At 34.8% G+C, this 13,151-nt stretch overlaps 1 protein-coding gene across 1 annotated transcript in view; it reads right to left on the reverse strand.

The window, feature by feature from the left end:
* The window catches only part of MATN1 (matrilin 1), a 12,341-nt gene extending 2,624 nt beyond the window's left edge, over window positions 1-9,717 (reverse strand). The window contains exons 1-7 of the mRNA XM_072420132.1: window positions 9,578-9,717; window positions 6,696-7,042; window positions 2,342-2,564; window positions 2,074-2,199; window positions 1,554-1,958; window positions 325-477; window positions 115-195 (exon numbers count right to left, since the gene is read on the reverse strand). Coding sequence (XP_072276233.1) covers window positions 115-195; window positions 325-477; window positions 1,554-1,958; window positions 2,074-2,199; window positions 2,342-2,564; window positions 6,696-7,042; window positions 9,578-9,662 — 1,420 coding nt within the window. The 5' untranslated portion in view covers window positions 9,663-9,717. The remainder of the gene's footprint in view (window positions 1-114; window positions 196-324; window positions 478-1,553; window positions 1,959-2,073; window positions 2,200-2,341; window positions 2,565-6,695; window positions 7,043-9,577) is intronic.
* Window positions 9,718-13,151: the final 3,434 nt, after the last annotated feature.

Below are 13,151 nucleotides of genomic sequence, written 5' to 3' on the forward strand. Positions count from 1 at the left end.
TATATATATATATATATATATATATATATATATTCTGTTTGCATCACTGATTTGTACCACCTTGTTTTTTTAAAAAAAACATATCTATAGTCTGCCTTTATATAAAAAGGATATTTTTTCTTGTTAAGGACTGGATGAGCTCTTCTACCTTGGTCTGGAACTTCACAATTGCCTCACATTCACAGGGGTTCTCTTCTGCTCATTCAAAATAGAAAATACAGTTAATTGGTACAATCAATGCTAAACATATTAGCTGGAAACACATCAATTATGCATTTCTGTTGTCAACGTTGGCATTTTGTTCCCTACTTTAGCTACACTTACCCACACAAATCTTCATCTGAAGTTTTTTGCCAATTTCTTTCATGGCCTTGAAATCAGCTGTGTAGAAATAATGTTCAGCCACAGGTTCAGAGGCAATCATTCTCAGCTCATCCTCCACAGCATTGCCCACACCGACAGCATACATCTTGTAACCTGTGCAACATTTATACATGTTGTTTAGTTCTTACTTGAGCTAAGCCATCATGACATTCATAAGACTTTATTCTATAACCTCAGAAGCTTGTCAGTCTTCAGATAATCAATGTTGGTTATTATCCTGTTACATAAAATTGATTAACAGTGTCAGTAAGCTTGTTCTACGATTGTACTGATGTATGTGCGTCAGAGCTTCTAACTAGCCTTTTATGTGTCACATTACTATAAATTTATTTGATTTTTAGCCTTGGATTTTAATAGAAAGAAACCAAGATATAGAGCAAACAAATTCAGATATAGGTGGCAGGCCATCTGGTAGGCTAGCATGTTTCAGTGTTTGGTAAAGTCTATTGATTTTTTGTTCTAGTTGCTTTTCAAAATGCATATATATATATATATATATATATATATATATTACTCCCCACTACAGTAAGTAAAAAGTATTCCAACAAGGACCTCCCCACCACCAATACTTAACAGTAAACCTGATCCTCAGTACTCAGATACATATGTCTACACAGATACAGGTCTGTGTTAGAATCTTGTTAGAGCTATAGACCATTTGCCCTTTTAGATACTTTTGATCCTTGATATGTCACATGGCATGTTTACTTAAATATACTTCTGACAATATTATTCTAAGTTGGCTAATGTGGTCCCTGTTTTTACTGTCCAAAATACATCTCTACTATTCATGTAGTTTACTTTGAATATTTTGTTGATGACCCATGTCCATTTTTTTTACTATACTGTTCTCGACCTAGTACTTGAAATCAGTGTGCCCAATTTTTTCTTTGCAGATGTTGGACTGCTTAGTTACCCTTTTGCCTACTCTTGCCTTTTTACTGTCATACTCTTAAAGTGACGGTCTATGAAAGTGCAGTAGATACCTATTTTCATTAGTTTCCAGAATTTTGAATTGATCACTACACTTATTTATATAGAGATAATAATCTTGCAGTAATAATCAATAATATTTAATTTAGTCAGAAAGGGTATACTTTTTATTGCTTGTTGAACAGTGCAACTAAATAGATCTAGGGTGTGTTGTATATTTGCCAAAATATTCTTACCTAATTCCTTTGCCTTTAGAGCAGCATCATTGATGTAGTCCTGGGAACGACCATCAGTGAAGACAATGCCCACTTTAGACACACCAGGTCTTCCACCGTTGGAGATGGTAAAGGTGTTGTCAATTAGGTATTTGAGGGCTTGGCCAGTCATAGTGCCTTTTTCCATGTAGGCCATCTTTTTCACTGCAGATTTAATTTCTCTCTTATTGTTGAATCTGCCCAAGGGGAACTCCTGTCTTACAGAACTGGAGTACTGAACTACACCGACATGTGCGTTGTCTTCTCCAACATCCAGGGATTCCACAACCTGGTTGATGAATTGCTTGACAAGCTCAAAGTTTTCTGGGCGCACACTCTTGGATCCATCAATTAGAAACACAAGATCAATAGCTGATGCACCACAGGCTAAGTAGGAAAGACAAAATATGTTGAAATTGTTATGTTATAGAATTTACAATTCAAAACAGACCGTAAATCAAGGATAGGTGGGAGATAAGTGGTAACACTGGTTTGTATTTACCATTGCAGGTCTTGCCATCTTCATTTAATGTATATCCATCCCTGCAGGCACATGTGTAAGATCCAGGGGTACTGACACAGATCTGCTGGCAGTCATGATCTCCAGTGGAACAGAGGTCAGCCATTTCTAGGCAAAAGGCAAGAAGCTAAGTACATTCTTAAATACAAATGGTAATGTTATAAATAACTTAGAAACAACTAAGACGTAAAACATAGGACATACACTACTTAGGCAACTGTTGTAAAACATAAGACATAAGATTACCTACCACAGAAAGCTTCCTGGAACTTCTTGCTAAGCTTCTCAATCACACTGTAACTCTCCACATAGTCTACATGTTCATCTAAGGGCTCACTGGCAATCTGGCGAAGAGTAGCCATATCAACGCGTCCTACACCAATGGCAAACAGCTCCAAACCACTCTCACGAGCCCTAACTGAGACATCCTTTACACCATCTTGAGGTCGGCCATCAGTTACCACAATGGCTACCTAAAACATAGGGAAATTAACATACATACAATGAAATTTACTGTGCTTCTTATCTATTTGCGGTTTCATTTTCATGATATTCTAGTATGAATTTTTATTTTTGCATGCAGCAACTGAAAAATAGACCTAGTGTAGATCCATTATTTATATTGTAAAAGGAAGAAAGATGATAGTAATTATTTTTTTATCCACACCTCCAACTGAATCTTTATCAGAAGGATAAAAAGAGAATGATCAAACTTCCTAAAACATTGCTATGAGAGGAATCAGAATCATTTCCTGGTACATTTTTTAAATTCCCACACTATTGGGATTTGATTTCCTTTCTTAAACTGACAAGCAAAATGATTGGTTAGTGACTGGTTTTGAGAGAAAAAAGGCTAGTAGCAAATGATTAAGATCATTAAAGTGGCAATTTTGGAGTTGAAAAAGAAGTGTACATATTATAGAAGTTCACCAGATTACTTTATCTCTTGTATTTAGAACTGTACAGAACTATTTAGAACACAGAACCACACAGTCTTGAAGTTCTGTTCATGCATCAAATATCCATCAAATAATTAGGGCTATATTTATAAAACAGGGAATCAGACATTCCCTCAAACATTCCCTCATGGGAATCTTCCAGGTCCATGTGCTTCAATGCCAGTAATTGGTTCCCACCGGGGAATTTCAGATCCCCATTTTCTAAATAAAGCCCTAATAGTTAAATTAAAGTAAATACCAAAGCCTTTTATTATGTAGAAGAAATACTTGTTGAGCAGCTTGATTTTGTTGAGTGTTAGAAATTCAGCGCTATCATATGTGCACAATATCTGTTACTTTTATAGTAAATAGTCCTTGCAGTTCTTATCTTGAAATTAGGCGAATATGTTGTAGAGATAGGAGAATGGGTGGCTCTGAGAAGCACTTTAGCAAAAGAAAAAGGGCAGTTGTGTGTTGTCAGCCAAGGATAGAATATAGCATTACTAGCGGATCAACACTGTATTTTTGTGTTGCCAGGTCTTTATGTAACATGGAGAAATGTGCATGCATTGCAAAGATGTACTGCATCTGTGTTCTTGTCCCTGACATAGGTATTAAAGCTATTTAATTTACAGTGCCTCCCCTTCCCTTTCCAGTCTGAATGCTGATGTGAGGGAGATTGCAAGAGGCTAGGACAAAGACAGACTGAGATGAATGTACAACCACAATAAGGTAACATGATGAATGCATAACAAGATTAACAGTGGTATTTTATTTTCCTCTAAACGTAACACTTTATTACTTTTTAGGTACAAATGCATCAACACAGACTTTTACTTAGTACAGTGTTACAAAAAAAAGTGTTAAAAAAATGCCAACCAAGTTTATTTGTTTAAATGTTATGTTTTGTATGTTTGTTATCATTTTTTTTGCATTAATAATAATATTCATATTATTATTATTATTATTATTATTAAGGCTTTTAAATCTGTTCAGTGGGGTAGATTCCCTACTCTTGTCTTAGAACATTATATGACATTTTTGTTGACAATGTTTATATATTTTTTGTGTATTTTTTTCTGAATCTAGATTTGTTTTCATACAGAGTTAATACAATTTATTGTTGTAGTGCACTTGCGTTTTCAATTTGATTTGTATTTCATAATAAAAATGATTAAACTCTAAAACACTCTTGGTAAACTTTTTACAACTGTTCTCTTTTCTTCTATTTCTTTATAAATATCTATATTCATAATTATAGAATTGTAAAGGACAAAGAAAAGTAAGGTTTGACATTTGGTTTTACCCATTGTGTACAAATGACAGCTATTTCTGTCAATGGTTTGTGTGTTCCAAAAACCCAGCTACACTACACCTGAAAAGGGGCCCGATCCTTTAGCACGTCCAACTGATAACACCTGTCACAGCTTTCTGTGTAAGCTTTATCTATGCTACATTCCTTTAACTGAATGTTCTAGAGCTTGGAAAATATCAAACAAAGAAGCGTACAGGACACAACACTACTCAGTCCTGATATGTCCAAATGTCATACTGATACAGGAGGATGGTTTTTATTTCTAGATACCACAATTATGTAGCTTGTTGCCATCTGTAATATTAAAGTCATCAGTGTTCGATCGCTAACATTTTATTATCAAATCATTACTTATGCCTAGTCATTGCTTTAATAACAAGTTAAAGGTCCCTTGTATTGAAAGAAAAAAAGAGACTGTCATTATTGATCCCAACTGAAAAAGCTGTTTGCCTGGCTATCATGCTAACCCAATAGCTTCCCTGCTTTCCACATTACGGACTTAAAATTGGTATGCAGATAATTAATTCTGACTTTATTTGCTCCAGTTCAGAAACTGAGAAAGTAATTATATAAGCAGGACGGACAAGTAACTAGAGTTATCAGAAGGTGGTCGCTGACAGCCCACTTATCTGTGTTGGCACAGGTTTTAATTGGCATTAAAAGAAGCTGTTGAACATTGCAAAAATACGGATTCTTAAAACTAATACTTTGTTTTGGGAGGACGGTAATAATTTGAATACTATTAAAGATCCTTAACAATTGCCATTTAAAACAATAGGCCTGATTTATTAAGGCTCTCCGAGGCTTAATAGGATAGATTTTCATCAGTGAAGCTGGGTGATCCAGCAAACCTGGAATGGATTTCTTCAAAGCCATTTGCTAATTGATAACAAATGTTTTGAATCCTTGACCAGATCCATTCCAGGTTTCTTGTGTCACCCAGCTTCACTGTTGAAAGTGTATCCTCTCCAGGCTTGGAGAGATTTAATATATCAGGCCCAATATGTTTCTAATCATTTTGGGCAACAGTGGGAACGAACAGGCACCGTACAGACAGGCTACTAGGCTAACTGTTAAGCAGCCTGTTTTATTCTAAGGGGTGAAGAATAGAAAATTAATTTGAAGAAATTCATTCTAAGTTTGCTGGATCACCCAGCTTCAGTGATGAAAGTGTATTCTCTCCAGCCTTTGAGAGCTTTAATAAATCAGGCCCAATATCTCCAGACTTTACTAATATGAGAATTTTATGCCAACATGATCACTGATGAATAAATATTAACATCTGCACAAGCCTTAAAGCAGAACTAAGGTAAAACATAAAAAGTTAGTAGGAAATTCTATATTAAGGAACAGGCAATTTTCCTTGAAAAACTTACCTGCCTGTTTGCAGTTCTTTAACTAAACTTTCCTTACTTCATCTCCAGTTTTACACTGTCCTCTTGTAGGTTTGGGATCTTCGCCATCCTGATTGGTCGGGCTGGAAAGGACCTAACTCATGTACAAAATACTTAATTCATTCCTGACAGCTAGCTACAGTACGACTGTACTCTGCGCTGCACCTGCATTATACAGTAAAATAAAGCTTGTAAACTGGCTGGTAAGTTTACTGCAAAGGGGAAATTGCCTGATCTTTGTGTAATAAAGTTCTGCCTGCTAACTTTTTACATTTAGTTCTGCTTTAAATAAGGTCTTTAAAGTTAATGTTTCTGCGATCAGCCTCTTATTCCATATACATATGCTTTATAAATATTTACATTCAACCAATGCCTATGGCAATTTTACTTTGACTTCTTCTACAGTAATGTAAATGTTTGTATCTGAATAGTCTGTACAGTAAGGGATAAGACTATGCATGGTGATAATCTGAGAAGATTAGGATCTCACATAACTGCTTGGTACCTTGGTTTATTGGTACATCAAAATTTCCAGATATAGATGTCGGTGAGCTCCACCTTTGCTGTTATGGGAACATATAATTTTTTATGCCACATGTAAATGATCAATTCGATTTTCATTTATGCAATGATGCATTTTTTGCAATGATGAAAATTTTTGCACTTATTGTACAGTTTTGTGATGTATCAGATCTTAAATATCCTTTCTAAATGATTTTTATATAAACATGTTTGCCCTGCACGGAATATTTTACAATCAAGTTGTACCTTATAGTATAAAAACAGGTAATTTTGTATGAATCATCTTGCACTGGATACTGAAAGAACAATTAATAAAAAAAATCTAATTTATTATTACCAAATCTGGGATTAAACTGTTTTTTGGTACATAGCTCTTCTACAGTGGAAAAATAATTAAGATAGTTGTTGTGGAAGATTAACATATGTATTGCTCACCTTCCTGATACCGGGTGATCTGAGACGTGCTCCTTCAGCCTCAGTGAAAGCCTGGTTGATAGCATATTGAATGGCAAGTCCTGTCATTGTACCGGTGGACAGAGGTTGGATTTTTTTGACTGCCTGAATTAATGCAGCTTTATTCTTGTGAGTTTTGAGGGAGAATTCATTTTTGACTGAACTGGCATAATTGACGACTCCGACTCTTGTGGCATTCAGACCAACATCCAGAGACTCAATGACCTTGGACAAGAATTGCTTAACTTGTTCAAATTCAGAAGGTCGTACACTACGTGAGCTGTCTACGATGAACACCAGGTCAGTGGGATGAGTCCTGCAGTTTGGGCCTTTGATGGAAGAAAGACAAGAATAAGCAAGAGTTTGTCTTGAAGTCTCAGCTATATCTCATCCATAGTTTTCAGCTTTCTATAGTCAGCAAGACATGATATTAAACAAAAATATGTCTATAACTGAGAACAAATCATTATGGATACACAAAGTGGAAGCCACTTTTCATGCAAGTACTGGTAAAATAATCAGTCATGTGGTTTGCAGAACACAAGATTGATGATTGTGCTCTACCCATTGAATGTGACAATATCACACTAAAGAAAACAATTACTCAAAGCTAATGCAGAAAAGTATCAATTTGAGATAAACAGTGATAGTATTTTTTAAAAGAAAGGTCAAATCAATATTTTTGTACTGTGAAAGGATTTAATCAGTACAATTCTTCATTTGTTATTCTACTGTGTTATATATGGCTGTGCTCATTGGTAAATGGCAGCATATTCTAGGCAGGCTAAACTCATTTCAAAACCTGATCTCCATACTGGGTTCCAAAAACCTGGCAAACACCTTTATAGTTGTTGTGACTTAACTCAGAATTATAGTACATTAGCAAGCTGTTACTTGACTTCATAGAAATGACAAAATGGTAACATTTTTCTTGTGGAATCTAAATGACAACATTTATCTTTATATATCCTCATACTTAATAAAAATTAACATGACATTTAAATTATATATTCCTTTTGTAAACCTAAAATTAGTATTAATTGAGTGATTCCACATAATACAGTATGTATTTTTATATCAGAAATTGTATTCAATATGCAACACAATTATTATCTAAATAAAATTGCTTGTTGTATTATTTGCTATGAAAAGAAAGATATCAGCAAAACCAGATGTGAATAATTAAAATCAATATCTTTGTATCTATTATAACCACGTACTAGAGGGCAAGATCAATGTAAATTATGACTGCACTAAATCTATAGAAGGTTTCAACAAACAGAGTATTTGACAGAAGCCACTGAGAATTTTAATTCTAGCAACCATAAACCACACCAAGCTGTGTTTTAATTAGTGTGTACAATGGGTATAGTCTTGGTGCATTGCATTGCATTGGCATTAAAAAAAACTCCCATGTCAGAAACCACATATATTCATAAATATCATAAAAACAACCATAATAATATTTAATAACAATGATAGTCATTTACAAAATAATCATGAACATGCCTATATGCCTAAATGCCTAAATAATACATACATAATTAGAATTACTGTTACTATAATTATTGTAGACTTTTTTTTACAATAAACAACACTATGTGGACATATTTCTAATATTAACAGGCCAAAAAACAATCATGATTAATGTAAGAAAATGTCTAACTGCCCTAAAATGAAAACATTGAACATTTATTATTTTTATTTTGGGTGCTTTAAACAATAGGTAAACTTTAATAAAATTGTTTAAAGATCAGGAGTGTTCTTAAAAGTAGCTTTTGTTGGACGTAAAATGATCTTGCATTTATATATATATATATATATATATATATATATTATTATATTGTACATGGTATGTTGAGGTATTGCAGGGGTACACAGAAGTATAAAACTAATGTGTGTATAAAACTGTGTTCATAAGAATTTTTTCCCTTTTATCATGTGACAAAACATATTTAATGTAAAAAATCTAGTGTAGTCTTATACAATAAATTAAGAATGTAGATAGTAGGCAATATATGTTTCTACAGCAATACATATACTGTCACAGAGCCTCTTCCCATATTGGTATGGGAGCTGGTTATAGGCAATGTAATTCCATCCTTTCTTGTTGTCACAAGGCAGTGGTTTCACTGGCTTTTGCAATATTGGTGTGCTGTGTCTATAGGTTTCCTCCTCTTTTACAGCTATGCATTTGGAAGAAATGCATCCAAACCTACAGAGTATGGTAAAGGACAAGAATACCCACTGGAGGACCACAGAAACAACTTTTTTTTTAAAAAGAGAGGGTTGTTTTTTTATATAGTGTGGTAATATGTTGATCATACATGTGAAAATGTGGAGCAAGAACATTACCCTTGGGTATCAGGTACACCTAAACCATGTACATTGACATTATAGATACTAAGATGGTAATTGTAGAACACCTCACCCTTGCCAAGCTAATTTGCACTGTGCAAAGTGTAGTTGCCTTTAGAAACCCGTGTTTACTGACTTAAAAAATAGCATTTATTGGTTATTATGCCATACTATGCATTTATTATTATTATTATTTTTGCTGTTTGTGCTGTCCTAATAAAACCCATTACACATTTTACTATGTGTAATTGTAGCTTAACTTTCTAAGCATCTAAAACATAACTTGAAATAATTAACTAACTTGCTAACTTAAGTATTTATCTGACTGGAGAAATAGAAGGGCTACTTCTAACAGTTTAGTTTAAATCTAGAGTGCCTGAGTTTGTGTAACACATAAGTTACTAAGTTACCAGTGTTGAGGTTTCATGAATATTATTTTGGTGTCTCAACAATACATTGTCTGCAAGTTTGTGCTGAGGTCATTAAAAAATTAGCAGGGCACTTACCCCTCTGCTGTTGTGGAGGTGCTCCCAATGCAACATAGGCATAGCAGCTGAAAAGCAGAAGAGCGGAGAGTAGATAGGACTTCATGATGTCCAGAGGGGTGTCCAAATGCAAAGTGAGGATGATGGAATGGGTAATTTGTGTTCAAGGTATCTTACTTACATCCCCTCAGGTGTGCCTCCCAGTTGAGTGGGAAGGGCGGAATGGGTGGAGACAGGTTTGAGGGAGGTGAATTAGGAGGAGGAAGATCAGGATAAGTATATTTATCGTTTCTATAATATTGGTTTTCAAAACATTCAAGTTAACTCTTTCATTTTCCTTGGAATCCCTAATTATAGCAAAGTTTTAGGTACAAGAAAAACTCCTAAAACCTGTTTACTACAGCTGTATTATAGATAACCTACAAATTTTCTTAGTGGTGGCTGTTCACCTATTCAGTGCCGAATCAAAGTTTGGATATCTGAGCTGGCACCCAGAGGACCAGCTGTGGGCTCTGTTTCTTTACCAGTTAGAGAAGGGTGAATGAAGGCACGGAATGCATGTAGACTGCAGCTAGTAAAGTTGCTACTAATGGTTAATCAGGTGAAAGTACCTAAATGAGAGCCTTTCAGTGTAACTTATAAAAGGAGTCCTGTATCTGAAGAGGAGACATAAAGATCTCTGTTCAGGATCAGGTCTAGTTCCAGCTTTAGCACACAAAGTATCTGCATAGCCCTCCGCACCTCTATTTCAGACTACAGGGCAGCCGTGCAATGAGGTTCTACAAGCAACTGAAATAGCACTATAACAACCATTTTTAGCATGTTTCCTCTGTGGTGACACATAACATATTAAAGAAAAGATTCTAGCTCGGAAACATTATTTTTTGAAAGTCTGCGTTGTTGCTTTCTACTTTTATTTGACAGCTCTAACAAAACAGCAACTGTTCACAGTTTTATACAGTACAGTCTTCCTTTCTACTCAGCCAGTAGCTTTAATCACTTTGTATACTTTACCTTTCCTCTTTTCCCTCCATAGAAATACTCACTATATTTAACTCCTAACATCTACAGTCATGTTAACTGGATGTTAACTCGTTTTTTTAATGTGATTCTTGAAAGCAAGTCATGATAAATAATAAAGAGCTCAGTTAGTACAGAACATGCATAAAGTCATACATGTACACAATCCATGACTGTGATATTAACACAAAATATCACAAAATGATAATTTCACTGATCAACCTATGAATATTATAATTGCTGTCCTCTAATTCTATGAATGTTAGACTGTTATACTGATCCAAAGACAACACCTTCTGAGTTGGTGTCCTGCAACAAGTAGGATCAGTCTACATATTGAAGCCAGCGGCGGTCAGGCTTGCATTGCAAAATGCCTAGAAATTGACTGGTTGCTGTAGACAGTAAGTTTCCAATACTTCTCCTAAACATCTTTAGTATACCTTCATACCAATCCACTTACTGCCATAATAAGAATATATCCAGCAGACAAAAAACATATTTCTGAATTTACAAATGCTACTATAGAAAATTAGGTAGAACTCTAACGTTTCTTTTTAATTTGGTTTAGAGCCTTTGCCAGGTTTTTCTTTCCTTGTGCATAAGTGAAAGGAGAATATTTGCACCAGGGACCACAACAGCAATAAATACAGCTTTTTTGTTAGAGGAGTGGGGCGTAAGGGAAGGCCAGTATCCCTTTCAACATTTTATTGTTGTCTGTGTCACAATTGGCAGGTTTCCTGTCACTTCCTTGTGCTATTGAAAGCAATTAAAACTGGAAATAGAATGTAACCTTTCCCTTCTCTAAACAATAATATAATACATATAATTCTGGATTTACATTTCAAATGTTTAGATGAATGAACAAATGACCAGCTTGACCTTGTAATTATAAAACATAATAATGCATTGAAAATAACTTATCATATTGGCACTTTTTGACAATAAAGCAAGCCATGTACATGTTATGTTATGTAATATAATGTGTAACTGTATTTGTTTGATGTAGTGGTTCCAGGCTTTACTTAACATGATGTAAAGGGTAAAGCTACCTTGCTGGTATTGTACTAGTACAGGAAACTAGTATTTGTAAAAGAAAGTCGGGTTTCCACTGTTTGCAAGTTAGATCTTGCTAAATATATTGAGTTTAATCTACAGGGACCATAGAAGAAGCTTAGTACTTTTTTAATATTTTTTCTGACAGTCCCATTGAGCAAAAGTGAAAAGTTTCCCTGACTGATTGAAGCACAGCAAAAGTCCAGGCGGTGCTAATTTTATGGCTCTGCTGCTATACTATGTGTGAGTGATATTTGATTGTTTTCTGTATCTGGAAGATATGTACAGTTTTATGACTGCTTGAAGCGATTTGAATTCTGAAGGCCAAATATGGCAGGCAATGGGATTGTCATCAGTTTTGCTTATCATCTCTGATGCGTTCATAAACGAAAATAATTCACACTGCTCCTCACCAATCACTACAGTTGGCACACTTTTGAGAGATTGACCTCCCAGGAGGTTCAGCATGAGCTGAGCAGCCACCGGACCTCCCTCTTACTTTGAATTCACAACAGAAAACCCATTTTTTAACCTCTTTTTATCCACTGCCTCCAACGTCCACAACCATGGTGCTAATTCAGTTATAATCCTTCGTCCAATATGGTACATGGAGTGCATATTCCTGCCTATGCTTCTCAGCTGTTATGACAGATCAGGCAATTGTCTGTTATTTATTATTGATTAGTTAGGTTCTAATGAATGTTGCCTTGATAATTACAACAGTACTACTGCTTATGATATAGGGACAAGGGAAATGAGTGGGGGGGGGGGGGTATGGTTATATTCTCTAGTGTTAATTTTGCAATTAGTCTAAGCCAAACCCCAGGAGATTGCAAGAAAATTTAACAAAGGACAGACATACAGAAGTTTTTTTTTTTGGCTAAGATATATTGATACAAATTTTAAGAGTATTATCTAAACATGGTCCAGAACACTTCAAAGTGCAAAATACAGTTAGTAAGTTATCCCAACCTCATGAAATTATGTGGAATTATTGGGATATCATGCTATACGTTTGCTTCTATTTAAATGGTGAATGGTTCTTAAACAGTTTGTAAGGAGAATAAAGTTACACGTGTGTTCCGTTAATCTCTTTTTATCCTGATACGTTTGGCCTTAAATGGCTTACTAAGGGTAACATGAAATGGATATACTTGGTTGAAATCATAGAGATATATACAGGTAAAAATTATAAATTTAACATACATATATCTTTTCCTCTTGACAAAGATCAAAAAACCATAATAACGTAAAGATATCCAAGGGTGTATTTCCCATTATGGATGAGTATGTGTCTAATGTATCAAATGCATTGTTTAATTGTCCTTTGTTTAATTTTCAGTACTACGTTTTAGTTAACTTGCAGCAATTGCCATAAACCAACAGTGTCAAAGCACATTGTAAAAAAAATCAATTTTGTATTTATTCCATTGTAACATATTCCATTTTTGTTATCTGCAGGAAGACAACAACCATGTACCTAACATACAAGACCAATTTCAGCGTAGGGTAAACTGGACAA

Source organism: Pyxicephalus adspersus, chromosome 1 (assembly GCF_032062135.1).
Source record: "Pyxicephalus adspersus chromosome 1, UCB_Pads_2.0, whole genome shotgun sequence".
In the NCBI taxonomy this organism is placed as follows: Eukaryota; Metazoa; Chordata; class Amphibia; order Anura; family Pyxicephalidae; genus Pyxicephalus; species Pyxicephalus adspersus.